At 38.2% G+C, this 17346-nt stretch overlaps 1 protein-coding gene across 1 annotated transcript in view; it reads left to right on the top strand.

Annotated features, from left to right (window-relative positions):
* The window catches only part of PLCE1 (phospholipase C epsilon 1), a 233145-nt gene that overhangs the window by 146104 nt on the left and 69695 nt on the right, over positions 1–17346 (top strand). Inside the window, 2 exon segments of the mRNA XM_036734522.1 lie at positions 8079–8195; positions 9913–10071. Coding sequence (XP_036590417.1) covers positions 8079–8195; positions 9913–10071 — 276 coding nt within the window.

Genomic DNA, 17346 nt, shown 5'->3' with positions numbered 1-17346 from the left:
AGGAGTGGGGGAAGTAGGTGTCATTGGAATTTCATATAAGAACATATTCAACTCAGTAAGGCTACAGATAGTAAGAGGAAGAAAGAAAAGGAAGTATAAGAGAGAGGGTAGATTCATGGAGGGATTAATCATAAACAAAAACTTTTGAAAGGATAGTGAGGAGGTTAAAAGGAAAAAAGAAAGGGTAACAACTTGAAATAAACAGGGAACAAGTAGTATAGGGAAGAAAAAGCATAAGAATAGTATAGAGGGAACTTGTAATTGGGGAAAAAATAAAATATTATATAGTTAAGTTTTTTAAATGTTCTATAAATATTATCTGTTCCTGTGTAATGAAAATATGAAAATTTTTAAAAGACCAGTATAGAGGGAAATAAACAATTAACTATCATAACTGAAAATGAATGGGATGAACTCACCCATTTAGCAGAATACATTAGTAAGCAAAATTCAGCAATACATTATTTGCAAGAAACATGCTTATAGCACACAGATTCATATAGTTGAAAATAAGGGGCTGAGACAAAATCTATTATGCCTCCACTGGACAGCAACAGAAAAAGCAGGGGGTAACAGTTTAATTTCAGACATGTAAATAGCAGAAATAAACTTAATTAAAAGCAAGAAAGAGGGAAACTACATTTTACTAAAAGGTAACAGATGATAAATGGATCTCAATACTTAATACATACATACCCAATGGCTTAACTTAACTTGAAAGAAAAATTAAATGAATTACAAGGAAAATAGTAAAACTTTGTTAGTGAGGGGAACCTCAAACTATCCCAATAGCCCTAGATAAGTAGTGAAAAGTAAATAAAAATTAAGTTAGGTCATGAATAGAATTTTAGAAAAATTAGACATGATAGATCTCTGGCAATTATTGAATTAAAATAGAAATAAAAGTTCCATTAAGTAAAGAGCCTCTGGAGAAGTATTAAAAGTCAACAAGAGACTAACTTAATCCTAAATAATTGGTAGATCATAAAAATGATAGATAATTTCATTAAAGATGATGATAAGATAATATGCCAGTTTATTAGGATGCAGCCAAAGCAGTCCTGAGGGGAAATTTTATATCTCTAAACACTTTTAATAAAAATAAGAGAGTGAATTGAAAATTACTAAAAATGCTAGGAAACCAATAAATTTAAAACTCTCACCAAATACTGAGATAGAAATCCTGAAAATCAGAGGTGAGATTAACAAAATTGAAAGCCAGAAAGAAGTTGAATTAATAAATAAAGCAAGGAGTTGCTTTAAAAAAATAAAATAAAGGATTTAGCTAGTTCGATTAAAAAGAGGATAGCCAAATTGCCAGTATCAAAAATAAAAATGAGGGGCAGCTAGATGGTGCAAGCTGTGTGACCTTGGGCAAGTGACTTAACCCTATTTGCTCTGCCCCCCCAAAAAAATGAAAATGAATTCACAACAAATGAAGAAGAAATAAAGGATGTTATTAGATTTGATTTTACCCAACTAAAAGCTAATAAAACTGACAAATGAATAAATGAGTATTTACAAAAAATATAAAATGCTCAATCTAACAGAACAAGAAATAAAGAATTGAAACAGTTCAATATCAGAGAAAGAAATTGAACAAGCCATAAGTGAACTGCCAAAGAATGCTATGACCAGATGGATTCAAAAGGGAATTCTAGCAAACATTCAAAGAACAATTAGTTCCAATATTACATATGCTGTTTGCAAAAAGAGCTTTGCAAATTCCTTTCACAACACAATATAATCTTGATACATAAACCAGGGAAAGTTGATAGAAAAAAATTATAGTTGCAGAGCCTCAATGGATGTAATTGCAAAATTTTAAAATAAAATATTAGCAAAGTAGTTAAAACAACATGTCATGAAGATTATACACCTTGATGAATTTAGCTTTTGCCAAGAATGGAAGTTTGGTTTATTAGGAAAACTATAAAATTAGATGACAAACTTAATAATAAGATAAAAAATATATTATGATTAAATTAATAGATGTAGAAAAAATCTTTTTTTATGGCTCTTATTTTTTCTTTTTAGAGGGGGGAACAGCAATTGGGTTTAAGTGACTTGCCCAAGGTCACACAGCTAGTAAGTGTCAATCGTCTGAGGCCGGATTTGAACTCAGGTCTTCCTGACTCCAGGGCCGGTGCTCTATTCACTGCACCACCTAGCTGCCCCTAGAAAAAATCTTTTAGAAAAATACCACACATTTCTGTTAAAAAGCTAGAAATCATAGGGATTAATGGACCTTTCCTAAAAATGATAAAGGATATATCTAAAACCAAGAGCCACCTTTATATGTAATGTACAAGAATCCTTTCTAGTAAAATCATGAGTGAAAGAAGGACATCCATTGTCCCCATTTCTGTTTGACATAGTACTAAAAATACGGGTTGTAGGTAGCAATAAAATAAGAGAAGGATATTGAGAAAATAAGCATAAGTAAAGAAGAAGGAAATTCATCAGTTTTTGTAGGTGGCGATGAAGATGGTTTACTTATAGAGCCCTAGTCAACTAAAAATTATTTGAAACAATAAATAACTTCAGCACACAGATCATCTGCATTTTATATAATACCAGTAAAATTTGGCAGGAAGAGTTAAAACAAGAAATTTCATTTAAAATAATACAGTATTATGAAATATTTGGGAATCTACCTTCAAAGATACACAGAGGGACTGTATGAACATAGCTACAAAGCACTCACAAAAATAAAGACAAACCTAAATAATTGGAAAAATGGGATGAGTCAACATAATAAAAATTATAATACTACCTAAATTGGTTTACCTATTTATTTCTCTGTTAATCAAACTACCAAAAGATAACTTAATAGAACTATAAAAAATAGTAACAAAAATGTTATGAAGGTAAGAAAGGGTAAGAATCTTAAAGGAAAATAATGAAAAGAAGTTGGAACAAATGGGGCCTACCAATACCAGATTTCTAACTGTAATACACAGCAGTAATTGTCAAAACAATTTGATACTGGCTAAAAAATAGATCATTCAGTGGAACAGCTCAGGTATACCATATACAGAAGCAAATACCCTTATATTTACTAAACACCAAGAGACTAGCTATTTCGATTAGGACTCACTTTTTAATAAAAACTGGTGGGCAAATTGGACAGCATTATAGAAGAAAACTAGATTTAGACCAACACTTTGCATTTCATAACAAGATAAATTCCAAATGGCTACATATAGAAAAAAAATACCTCTCATATCTAGGGATAGAAGAGAAATTCATGAACAAATAAGGGAGAGAGATGATTACAAAAGATAAAATGGATTATTTTGATTACATAAAATTAAAAAGGTTTTTTTTAATTAAGCCAATGCAACTAAAATTCAAACCAGGTAGGAGACAGAAACAAAATGGTGAAGAAATACAGCAAGTTCTCCTCCATCCCAGAAATAAGCAAAACCCAATCCTGACATCAAATCTGAAGTAAGAAACTAGACTGGAAGAAAGTGCAAGCAAGAACAACAACAAATATTCCATCATAAAAAGCTGTTATGGTGAAAGAAACACTTAAAATACAAACCCAGAAGAAGATAATGACTCCAAAACAGCTACCAGTAAAACCTCAAAGAAAAACACAACATGGAACCAGTTTCAGCTGGAATTCCTCAAATAAATGAAGCAGATGTTTAAAAGAAGAATTAAACATGTTTTTTTTAATGGAATGAGAATACCAGAGGAAAAATATATAAAAGAAATGAGAGCAGTAGAAGAAAGAATTGGAAAGGGAATTGATAGCTTGGCATAAGAGATACAAAAACCTTAACAAAGCAACAAAGTCCCTGAAAATTAGAATGCATACAAATGGCAGCCAATGACTCCATGGGACAACAAGAAATATTAACACAAAGTCAAACAACTAAAAATTAAAAGAAAAATTGAGCTATCTTGTAGCAAAAAACAACCGACCTGGAAAACTGATCAAAGAGAAAGAATTTAAGAGTCATTGAACTATTTGAATGCCATGACCAAAAAAAGGGCTTAGACATTATATTTCAAGAAATCATAAAACTGCCTAGATCTCTTAGAACCAAAGAGAAAAGTGGAAATAGAAAGAATCCACCAATCACCTGAAAGAAACCTCAAAATGAAAACTTCCAAGAAGACTATATCCAAAATCCATAGTTTCCAGGTCAAAGAAAAAATGCTGCAAGTAGGCAAAAAGAAAGAATTCACACACTGAGGAGCCACAGTCAGGATCACACACACACACCCAGAGTCAGGATCACCCTCCTCTGTCAAGGAATGGAATCTTGAAACAGTTCTCCAGAAGGCAAAGATCTAGGCTTTCAGCCAGGTATAACTTAGTCCACAAAGCTTGCTATAATCCTACAGGGGACAAAATGGGTCTTTAATGAAATAGAGAATTTCCAACATTCCTGATGAAAAGACCAGAGTTGTGTAGAAACTTTGATGTTCAAACACTGGGATCAAGAGAAACATCAAAAGGCAAATATGAATGAACAATCATAAGGATTAAATGAGGATAAATTCCTTTTAACATGGGGAGATGATACACATCCCCATCATCAGAAATCATAGAGGGAGCCTAATTGACAGAAGGCTTAAGAGTCTTTATCTTATGACTATCTTACAAGAAGAACGAAAAGGGAAGGGAAGAGGAATAATACACTGGGAGAAATGTTGAATGAACTTTCAGATGAGGTCACTTTATTGTCAGTTTTGCTTATTTGTTTTACTTTTTTATAAGAGACCTCTCATAAGCTGGGACAATTTGTTAATGTTTCTAATAAAAAAATAGAACAATAAAAAATAAAAACAAAAAAATGAATTTTTTTTTAAAAAGTTTCATTTTGTGGTGGCAAAGAATTGGAAATTGAGGGGATATCCATCAATTGAGGAATGGCTGACCAAGTTGTGGTATATGAATGTAATGGAATACTATTGTTCCATGAGAAATGGTGAGCAGGCAGACTTCAGAAAAACCTGGAAAGACTTGTATCAACTAAAGCTGAGTGAAGTGAGCAGAACCAGGAGAACATTGTACACAGTAACAGCTACACTGTGCGATAACTGACTTTGATAGACTTAGTTCTTCTCAGTAATGCAAGGTGCTAAGACAACTCCAAAAGACTCATGATGGAAAATGCTATCCACATCTAGAGAAAGAATTGCAGAGTCTGAATCCAGACTCTGTTTTGTTTTGTTTCTTCTTTCTTGTGGTTCATTCCATTGGTTATAATTCTTCTTTGCAACATGACTAATGTGAAAATATGTTTAATGTGAATGTAAAAGTAGAGACTATATTGGATTGCATGCCATCTTGGGGAGGGGGAGTGGGGAGAAGAAGAAGGGAGAGACAATTTGGAACTCAAAAGCTTGTGAAACTGAATGTTGTAAACTAAAAATAAATTAATTTAAAAGAAAAAAAAAGTTTCAGTTATTCCTCATTGCCTTTATGATAAGATAAAAACTCTTCTGTTTGCTTTTTAAAGCCTTTCCCAATATGGCTACAGTAGGCCTTTCCAGGATGATTACACATTATTCATCCTCATGTCCTCTGTGATTCAGTCAAACTGGCCCCAGTGTTCATGTACACCACAGTATATCGCTATCTCTATCCCATTACACAGTGTCCACCATGCTGGAATGTTCTCCCACCAAATTTCTACTTCTAGGAATTCCTTCCTCCCTTCAAAGCACAGCCCAAGTGCTGCTGCTTCTCAGAAGCCTTTCCTGGTACCCACCAGCTCTCTGAATATTTACTTAGTAGATGTTCTGTATTTATTTATCTGCATATGTGTTGTATCCCCCTTACAGACTGTAAGCTCCTTGAGAGCAGGCACTCTCAGTTTTGCATCTCCAGCAGTTAGCACAATGTTTGACATGTAGTAATAAATGTTTATTTAATTTATTCCCCACTCAACCCACATTCTCCCAAATATCCCTATCTACCCTGATATCTTGTATGTTCCCGTAACTGGTTTACATGTTATCTGCACCACTAGACTGTAAGCTCTTCGAGGCTAGATTCTGTTTTTGCCTTTCTTTGTATGCTCAGCATACAGTAAGTACTTAATAAATGCCTATAGATCGATTGATTGATTGATTGAGGATACTGCCACCTCTCAGTCATTCACATTTGGATGTTACCCTTGAGCTAACTCTCTCTCTTACTCCTTATATTCAGTCAGTTGCAAAGTCTCTTCAGTCCTACCTCCGTAACATGCCATCCCCTTTCTTCTCTTTCCATTCCTTGGTCTCCTTCACATATCTGATTGAATATGCTTTCTAAGTCATAGAAATGTAATTCCCCCTGTCAGAAACCTTCAGTGGCTCCTTATTGCATTGAGAATAAAATGCAGGCTTTCCCACCTAGCATCTGAATCCTTCCACACTCTTCCTCTTAGAGACAGCTGAGTGGTACTGCTGGAGTCAGGAAGACCTGAGTTTAAATCCAGCCTCAGAAACTTAACTAGCTGTGTCATGCTGGGCAAATCACCTCACCTCTGCTTGCCTCAGTTTCCTCATCTTAAAATGAGGATGATGACAGCACCAACTTTGAAGGGCTGCTGTGAAGATCGAATGAGAGAATAATTGTAAAGTGCTTAACACGGCGCCTGTCATATAAATGCTTCTTTCCTCTACCCCTCCCCCCAACTTGCCTTGCCAACCTTATCTCAGATTATTCCCCCTCATGCACTCTACATTCCAACCAAACTGGGCTGCTAATTGTTCCCTGAGCTCAGCATTGTATTTTCCACTTCTTTGCATTTGTACAAATCATCCCCCATCCTCTGCCTTTCAGAATCCTTATCCTCCTTCAAGGCTCAGCTCAGATGTCCTCCACTCAGTGAAACCTGCCCTGATCTCCCTCTTCCCAGTTAGCACCCTGGGCCTCCTCAAGTTAGCTTCTGTGTCTGCTCAGATGACTTATCTGTGTACGTGTTGTATCCATCCAGTAATTGTATGCTCTTCAAGGGCAGTAACTGTTTGCATTTTCTGTCTAAGACAGTGCCTTACATGGTAAGCAGCTAGCTGCACAGCAGATAGAGTGCTGAACTTGGAATTGGGAAGGCTTTAGTTTGAATCCTGCCTCAGACATTAGCTATGTGCATCTTGCAAGTCATTTAACCTCTCTATTTCCTCTTCTGTAAAGTGGGAATAATAAAAACATACTCCACAGTGGTTTTGAGGACCAAATAAGATATATTTCAAGTGCTTTGCAAACCTTAAGATACTAACATTATTATTAATAATAATAACAATTTCTGTTGAAGTTGTTGAATTTCATGCATTCAGCTTGGCCAAATGACTGACTTTGGATAGTAGACTCTACAGAACTGCCTAGCAATTCCTGAGGCTTCCAAAATTTCTTTAGTCACTTTGGCAGTGAAAGACAAGTTCTTGTTTGAGTCTCAATGGGAGTAACTCATCACTAACAGAAGAGATCCCAAAGGGTTTGAGCAGTATCAGCCTCATTCTTCTTCCCTTCCCTGTTGATACTACCTTCATCACTACCACTATCACCACCACTATCACCACCACCACCACATGGGTATAGGAATCTGCTACCACCAGAAACCATTCCCTATGTTTGATGTTATCATAGCACGTGCTAAAGAGGTTTTTGCCAGGAGGGAGTCTCCTACCCTAATATAAATAAACACTTTCAGTGCTATACTACCTGTCTGTCACAAATTTGGACTGCTTTAAAGACAGTTGGGTGATGGCATCAGTATTTCACCCCAGCTTTTTATATCCAATTTAACTGCTTAGCTATGATAAAAAAAATTAATGATGTTTTTAAGGAAATATGTGCATAGGAAACATGTGCATAAGGTGCTGACACCTTACTTAATTACAAAACGAAATTCAGTAATTTGATATACCTGTGTATATATGTATGATCCACATTGAGACAGCATCTGTTTGAGCTGACAATTTAAATTCCTCACAAGTTAAATACAGTAGTATTTATTAGTATCTTGTTCCATATGACATGATGCATTTTTTCTTAGTATATGTATCATATGCTTCATGTGCTCCTAGAAAAAAATGCATGTATTCTTATATTCTGACTCTCATAGGAAGTAGTTGAAGCCATTGATCGCAGTGCCTTTATCAACTCCGACCTGCCCATCATAATATCCATAGAAAATCACTGCTCATTGCCTCAACAACGAAAAATGGCAGAAATTTTCAAGGTGAGTGCTAAGTTAAATGGCAGGAGAATATCATGACACTCTTCTTGTCAATATCACTCAGATTTTTCCTGAATTAAGTAGCTATACACAAAACTCACACATGGTTTGAGGGACACACTATCTTATAACCCTAAAAACTGCCACAGGTGGGATAATAATTGGAACTACACTCGAATGTTTCTTGACTGTGACCAAGAATTCTGGAATGATCTGAGGAAATCCAGAGTAGTCTTGTGATATCTGTCTTATTGCCAGTCAGAAAACACTCAATAGGCACTTTCCTTGGACAGTCTCAAGCTTCTAACGTATCCCTAGACTAACCTTCGAAATTTTGAAATACCTAAAGTATCAAGCATCCTAAGGTATGGTCCCTCCATCTGGAGGAAATGGGGAAAGATGGATAAATTATTGTTACTATAATAAATTCTTAAAGAATTTATAAATATGGAATAGGGAAAGAACCCAGATGTCGGTGTAGTAGGGGTGTACTGTACCTCTGGCTATAGTACATTTACCCCCTGACCCCTGGCTAACTAACTGGTTGGTCTCACTTGCAGAAGTATTGAATATGTAGAAAGAAGGAAGGAGCTGACAGGATTAGAATTTGACCAAGGGAAAGTAACGTAGCTTAGAAAGGCCGGGGTATAATTTCTTAAGGAGAATGAACACAGGAAAGAGAGAAACAATGTTCTATCTGCTCAAAACCAGCTTGTGTTTTACCACAACCACCTTCTTGCAGTAAGATTTTTAATACTGAGTGTGTGACCTGGAGGTGTGAGCAGGCTCACATACTGGTGGGTTTATGCAACAGCAAGAGAAGCTAGAGGTGTGGCGAGAGCCATGCCACACATAGAGTGCCCAGTGTATACACGGGATTACCTGCTTTTCACATCTTGCCGCTTAAATTTGTATTTTGGAGCTCTTGAATTTTAATTTGCCTGCCAAACCAAAGCAGGTCTAGGAAGAAGATGTAGTCACTTAGACCGCGCAAGTGATCTAATGCATTCGCCTTTATTCCTTTTCTTAGTCATATGAGCAAACTGTTGGAACACAGCAGGGATAGAAAAAGAAAAGGAAGCACCAGCAATGAAGAATCTAATTGGATAAATGCACTCAGACAAAAATCCTTAGACTAATGAGCATGGAGCAGAGCTTGGGAAGTTAGGTAGCTATCTTTGTGAAAGCCATCAAGGACTTGGTGTGACCCCAGAACACTGTCTGGTGTTGGTTAGAGTATATAATCATAGGAAACGAAGAGACTGTATTGATCCTTATTATTGAACAGGATCGGTTTCATCAGTAGCACGCTGTGGTGGTTAAATATCTAAGGGTTGAGAGGGGTGGAAGGCGGGAAGGGAGAGCTCTGTTTCTCTCTTTAGCCTTTCATCTTTTTGTCTTGTCGATGGGGTGCTAGGGATTTGAAGCCTTTTAGATTTTGCTCTTAGCTGAGCCTCCTAAGTGATACTATAAAGTGCTTCATTCAATGGAAGCTGGTTGAGAGCTTATAGCTGACCTTTCATAAAGAGCTTCTTTCCTGCCTTCCCAGCTTTTTCTCCTACTCTCCTTACCCTTCCTGCCAGAGACTCTCAAAAAATGTCTTTCCCTAGTTCTCTACCAAGAGCTGTTATGGGAAGGCAGCCCTGTACTGAGGCAGATGCGGGCCTTCCACCCCTGTGTAAGTAAAACTAGACTGTTTGTCTTCTGTTTGATATTTCAGAATGTATTTGGAGAAAAACTAGTTGCCAAGTTTTTGTTTGAGAGTGATTTCTCTGATGATCCAATGCTTCCTTCACCCGACCAACTTAGGAGAAAAGTGCTTCTTAAAAACAAAAAGCTGAAAGCGCATCAGACTCCAGTGGATATATTAAAGCAAAAGGTATGTTCTCTACACAAAGAGATTCTAAAAATATTATTAGAAATTAGGAACAAAGAACTAGTAGCATTGTTATATTTCATGTGGTCTTTGCCGCTGTGAAGCAGTTAATCAAGAGAATAAATTACTAGTTTTTGGTTATGTTTCCCCAAGTAATTAATAAAGCTAGAACTAGAAATTCTGGAAACTGAGACAAAAGGGGGTGGGATGGGACAGAAAGAGCCTAGATAGGCAAAAGGCTTCTCCTTCCCATAGAGAGAGAGTACAAAAGAAAGTCCCTCCCTGGTCTTGCAGTCTCACCAGTATGTACAAGTGCAGAGGATATTTTGACCAGATCAGATGCAGTCATACCAGGCAGCCCCTTGGAGGAGGCCAGCGTCAAGATTGTGGGGGAGGGTAAAGAAACAGGAGGTATACAGGGAAAGAGGGATACCCTGGTGATAGAAGGTAGGACCTTCATGGTGCAGTCACACCAGACAGCCCTTGAGAGGAGGTGGGAGGATGTAGCAGTGGAGTGGGAAAGGGATGGGGCCCAAGAATGTGGAAGCCCCTCAAACTAGCTCACAGAGCCAGTTGTTAAATTTTCAGTATTATCATTTAAACCTTGTAAATCAGGTATGAGTAAGGGCTTGATTTATTGTTTTGTTGGTTTCCAGACATAAGAAAGTGACAAATAAAATGCTAATAATGCAGATTAAACTTAAAAGTGTACCCCATCTTTTTTTTGAGAGTTGGTTGTTAAACATTTATCAGCTCACCACTGGGTGGGACCCTAAGGTTCTTCAAGATACAGGGTCCACAGAGGATCAGGAAGGTCTGGGATGGAGTGAGGAAGAATTGTGCCACCTTTCTCTTCCCCACCCCCAAGGACAGTGCCTTGCTACTATATTTACATTTTTGTTTTCTAAGTTCTATTTAGATAAAACTTCCTATGATCCCTCTTCAGATAGTCTTTATTTTTGTGAAATTTGTTTCCTCTAGAATCTGTTTCCTTTTCTGAAATGTTTTATAAAAGGCAATAGTAGAAAAACACTGCAACAGCAAACAGAATCCTGAGTTGTAGTCATAACTCTCCTACTTACTGGCCCTGTGACCAGTCACTTCACTTCTGTTGGGTCTTGGTCTCCCCGTCAATAAAATTGGCAAAATGATAACTGCTTTCCCTCTCATGAAAGATAATAATAATGATGTGGTAAGAAAATAAACATGGAAGTGCTGTGCACACTGGGAAGTATGATAAAAATAGAAAGGATTGTTTTTGTTATTTCTTTTATGTGTAAGTAGTGTGATTAATTGGATCTTTTACATGGCTCATGTTTACATAATTTTTGACAGTTTACAAACTATCCTCCCAATATCCTTGTGCAGTAAGTAGTAAGAGTATTGTTATTTTCTTTTTACCATTGAGGAAATGGAAGCTCTGAGAAATAAGACTACTTCCCGCTTAGCTAGTAAGGGTCAGGACTGGGATCTCCAGCACAGGCTTCCCAGTTTTATGTGCTGAGCACAGCATTAAGTGCTGAGGATACAAAGAAAGACCAAAACAGTCCCTCCTTCAAGGAGGATACTATGTAATAGGCGACACAACCTTAGACAGCTGTGTACAAACAAAATGTATCTAGAGATAACATCAGAGAGAAAGCACTAGCATTAAAAGGAATCAGGAAAGGCTTCATATGGAAGGTGGGAGTTTGTCTGAAACATTAAGGAAGCCAGAAAGCAAAGATAAGGAAAAGGCAGAGAGTTAGGAGTTAGAATGTCTTGTGTGAGGAGGAGCAGAGAGAAGGCCAGTGCCACAGCATCACAGATTACATGGAGAAGCATCAAGTGTGAGAACGATGGGAAGCCCCTGGAGTGTGTCGAGTGGGGAATGGGAGCATGACAGGGTTGGACCTGTGCCTTAGGAAGATCACCTTGACGGTGACGGGAAGATAGACTAGACTAGGGAGACATTTGAGAAGGGGAGACCAGCCAGCAGGCTCTTGCTAAGTATCAGGTGATGCCTGGGGAGTGGCAGGGTCAAAAGGAAAGAGATGGTGGATGAGTGGAATCGACAGGACTCAGCAGCAGATGGAATGTGAAGAGTCAAAGATGATGCCTCGGTTGTGAGCCTGGGTCACTGGGAGGAGGCTTGTACCCCCGAAAGTAATAGAGAAAATAGGAAGAGGAGGTTTGGGGGAGTCATGAAATGAGGTCAGTTCTGGACATGTTGAGCTTATCATGTCTCTTGTTATCAGCCTCTGCCCATTGTTCCTGATTCTTCTTCCTGGAACCAAATGATGATGAAGATGATGATGATGTTATTATCAACAAAACGTGCCAGGCGCTGTGCTGCTAAGCACTTGACCAATATTACCTCATTTGGTCCTCACAACAGCCCTGAGAGATCAGTGGTATTATTTTACAGATGAGGATGCTGAGGCAGGCAGAGGTGAAGTGACTTCCCCAGGGTCACATTTTACAGATGAGGATGCTGAGGCAGGCAGAGGTGAAGTGACTTCCCCAGGGTCACACAGCTATTAAGTGTCTTCAACTAGATCTGAACTCAGATCTTCCTGACTTGAGGCCCATTACACCCATGCACTCTATCTACCAGGCCACCTTGCTGCTTATAAACAACAGCATTTCAAATACTGGAAGACAATTATTTTCTTGTTTTCTTAAGCTAATCCTCATATGGTGTGAACTCAGGGTCCCTTACCATTCTGATTGTTCTTTTCTGAACATTCTGTAGTTACCAGTGTCTTTAATAAAATGTAGTGTTCAGTATTGAACTCAGTGCTGTAGATGTGATCTACCACTGGAAGATACAATTAAACTATCATTGTATTATTCCTAGAAGTTAAACTACACTTGATTGATGTAACCAAGATTAAAACATCGTTAACTCATATTCAGCTTGAGGTACTCTAATGAGATATTTTTCAGACAAATTGTTATCTCACTACGTCTCCTTCATCTTGTATCAATAAACTTGGTTTCTTTGAAACAATGTAATACTTTACATTATCCCAGCTGAATTTAGTCTTATGAAATTTAGTCCAATATCCTAGGCTCTCAAAATCTTTTTGGACATTGTTATCCAGTATGTTAGCTAGCCCTCCCACATCTGTGTAATCTTCAGATTTCATAAGCATCCCATTTATACTTTATCCTAGATGCCAGTCAATATGAGAAACACCACTTGTCCAAGCAAAGATCCTTGGGGCACTCCACTGGTCATTTCTTCCCAAGTTGACATTGACACATTAAATACAGTGATGTGCATATTAACTTGGACCAAGTAAAATAATTGATTGCATTAATTTATTCCATAAGCCTTACAATTTTATATATTTGAGAAACTTTATATGCAATATGTCTTTGTTGTAATCACATAGATTCACGTTCAATGTATTTTACAAGATTCACAGGCATTGATTCACAAGATTTTGATATATCTTCCTTAATTCTTCATGAAACCCCATTCTTTCAAGTCTAGCCTTTATTGTAACCCATAGATTTTCCATGGGCTTTAAATCAATCAGTTCCCAGGCCACTAATATATTATCACCATCTCTTGGATAAATACTTTAACTTTCATGATGTGTGCCTTGACACAAGGTTATGTTGAGATATTCATGTGGGAATTTCCATGATTCCGTGACAATTATACTTCACAGTAAAAAGGGGAGGAAGGTTGTATATCCTGCCTCAATCAATGTAATCACAGAAAGTCCTGGGAGCAGCTAGGTGGCGCAGTGAGTAGAGCACGGGCCCTGGAGTCAGGAGGACCTGAGTTCAAATGTGGCCTCAGACACTTGACACACTTACTAGCTCTGTGACCTTGGGCAAGTCACTTAACCCCAATTGCCCTGCCCTCCCCCCTCTAAAATAAAAACAAACAAAAACCCAAACAAATCACAGAAAGTCCAGACACTTCGATCGAGACAGTCACAGAATCGGCCGATAAATGGGCCCAAAAATGTAATCACAAACTCTAAAGCATGTGTTTAGGAATTTTCCCACTATCTCAGAATAATATGTAAGTCACTAATCATTTTGAGAGGATTATAGTGCCTTTGCCATTGGAAAAGGACAAATGAAAAATTGACACAGGAAATATCTTGTGTTTGGTTAAGACAATCATATATGCCCTTTGGATCTGTGTATTAAAAAACAACTAGTCTTTTCAGAATTTCACAAGTATCTCAGTAGAAAAGTTCTGGTTAAAAGTTTGTTAGTTTGAGAGAGTGTTATAGAAGTGAAGGAAAAATCAGCACTAAAAGGGAATTGGAAAGGAAGAGGGAACTTAATGGATTTTCTTCTTCCCCCATTCCCTGTTGACCTCCTCACGAGAAACTGGGCCAGTAATAGATTATGCACCCAGTCTAGAGTAGAGAAACACACCAAGGATGGACAGTTGTAGAGATAAATATACCTGATAAAGGGCATAGCTTTAAAAAAGCATGACCCCTGCACCAGAGAGGAATTACAACTACAGATTTGGGAAAAGACTTCTAGACCATGAAGTAGAAGGAGGTGTGAATAATCCTTTGCCTCATAGATATCCTACACATGTGCCTTTCACTCTTCCCACGGATGCTATGTGTATTTGTTTTGTAGTAGTTATTCTTATTATGCCATCTTAGTAGATACCTTTACTAAAAAGCTAATTAAATCTACAATTAAAGAAATGGCTACTGACAGTATTACCTCTAGAACCCATTACAGGAGCTCCCTCTGAGGAACCAATGTATGAATGCAAGTTGGGGGAAAGGGGTAACCCAGAACAGGCGCTGCATCAGTGTGTCCACATGCTTATCAGAGTTCATCAATAAAGTGAGCTGGAAAAGGAAATGGCAAACCCTCTTGTATCTTTGCCAAGAAAACCCCCAATGGGGTCATGAAGAGTCAGACATGACTGAAGCCATCGAACAGCAACAGCAACGACATCGGAGTTCATCATTCCACCGATGGGGACGAGACTTTGGGGTTCGCTAGAAGTAAAAAATTATCACACCAGATGCCCAGACCTTATAGGGTCATCTAGACTTCTTCAGACAAGTGTTGGTATAGCTCTGAATGAAGAAGGGAGTTTCATCAGTAAAAATTACCTTTTCACAATCTTTGTTTTGTCTTGCCTCTGACAAGGGTCTTTCTTCATGGCAATGGTCATCAGCTCTTTGGTTTGTTTTTTTTTTTTTTTACTGATCTTCTCATTGTTATTCTTATTGTTCTTCCATATTCAGGAAGCTGATGTTGCACTCTGACAACTCCTCCAGCTTGCCTCCCATTTCCTCTGAAAGTCGCTGCTTATTTTCTGCAGACTGACTATTTGTAGAAGCCATTTTTCAGAGCTGATGGCACTTTGCTATCTAGGTTTTCCAGACACCACTCTCTCCTGGCTCTCTTCCTACCTATCTGATCGCTCCTCTGTCTCCTTTGCTAAATCCTCCTGCAGATTATGTGCTCTAACCATAAGTATCCCTCAGGTTTCTATCGCAGGCCTTCTTCTCTTCTCCCTCAGTACTACTCCACTTGGTGAGCTCATCAGCTCCCATGGATTTAATTACCATCTCTGTGCTGTGGATTCTCAGATCTACCTATCCTGCTCCAATCCCTCTGCTGACCTCTAGTACCATCTGGTACTAGATGCCCATAGACATCTTAAGTTCAGTATGTTCAAAAACAGAACTCATTTATCTTTTTCCCCTACCCCTACCTCTTTCCCTCTTCTCCAATCCTTCAGGATGTCAACCTAGGAGTTATCCAGGAATCCTTACTATATCTAATCATCACCACCCCATGTCCAAGTTGCTTTGAAGCCTGTTGATTTCACCTTTTCAACATCTCTCCAATATACCCCTTCTCTCCTCTGAAACTGCCGCCATTTTTTTAAAGTAGGCCCTCATCACTTCATACCTGAACTATTACAATAGCCTGCTAGTGGGTCTGCCTGCCTCAGTTCTCATCCTGCTCCAATACATCCTCCATTCAACCTCCGCAGTGATTTTTTTAAAGCATGGGTCCAATCGTCATCTCCCTCCCTGCTCGATAAATTCCAGTGCCACTCTATTGCCTTCAGGATCAAATACAAAATCCTCTGTTTGGCATTCAAAACACTTCATAATCTAGGTTTCTTAAACTCTACTCCCCAACAACTATTCTTCAATCCAGTGACTCTGGCCTCTTGGCTATTCCACAAATAAGATATTCCATCTCTCAGCTCCAGGTATTTTCTCTGGCTCTCCGCCATGCCTAGTGATTTCTCTGGCTTCCTTTAAGGCCCAAATAAAATCCCACCTTTTACAGGAAGCCTTTCTTAACCCCTCTTAATTCTAAAGCCTTCTCTTTGTTAATTATTTCCTATTTTTCCTGCATACAGCTTGCTTTGATTATATTTGTTTGCATGTTGTCTCCCCCATTAGATTGTAAGCCACTTGAGGGGAGAGACTCTTTTGCCTCTTTTTGTATCACTAATACTTAGCACATTGCCTTCCAAATATTAATTACTTAAATAAATGTTTATTGGTTGTTAATTGATTAATTGTGCTGTGGCATGACTGATCCTGTTTCATTGTGGGCTTTAAAGACAAGAATCAATTGTCTTCCCCTACACCAATAGCTGCTGAAATATCTCTGAGAGTTATTGAAGTATGCTCTTTAACAACTGAAGTTTTTAAACATTTCCTTGGAATAATATCCATTCTTAAAGACCACAGAATTAAAAATGCAGCAAAAGAGAGTGGTTGCCACAAATGTGTGTGGCATCAAATCCAACATCAGTTGACAGACAACTAATTAAAGGTAGGGAAATCAGCACACCTGAGTTTTATCTGCTCAAAGTGAAGTGTTCCCAGTCAACCTAGCATCAACAGGAACATGTACAGAAGAAGATTGCTGTCAAAAAATTAAACCACATCAAAATTATTGTTTGTACCAAGTGACACAGTGGATGAGAGCACTGGGCCTGGAGTCAGACCAGAAAGATCAGAGTTCAAATGTGACCTCTGTGTGACCCTGGGCAAGTCACTTAACCCCTGCCTACACAAAACTGGAGAAGAAAATGGCAAACCGCTCCAGTATCTTTGCCAAAAAAACGCCATGGACAGTTGGTTCACAGGGTCATGAAGAGTCGGACACACTGAACAACAAACAACATTCATACATCACTGTACTCTGAGTCTGGCCATTCAGTCAGTTCCTCTGATCCCTTGATCCTCTAATCGTCCAGGTCACTTACATTGGCCTCATACTGACTCCCAAGTATCATATGGTTCTGTTAAAACACTTCAC

The sequence above is a fragment of the Trichosurus vulpecula genome, chromosome 8, assembly GCF_011100635.1.
Source record: "Trichosurus vulpecula isolate mTriVul1 chromosome 8, mTriVul1.pri, whole genome shotgun sequence".
Taxonomy (NCBI): domain Eukaryota; kingdom Metazoa; phylum Chordata; class Mammalia; order Diprotodontia; family Phalangeridae; genus Trichosurus; species Trichosurus vulpecula.
The sequence above is the reverse complement of the archived record's forward strand: the minus strand, read 5'-3'. Positions and strand labels throughout refer to the sequence as shown.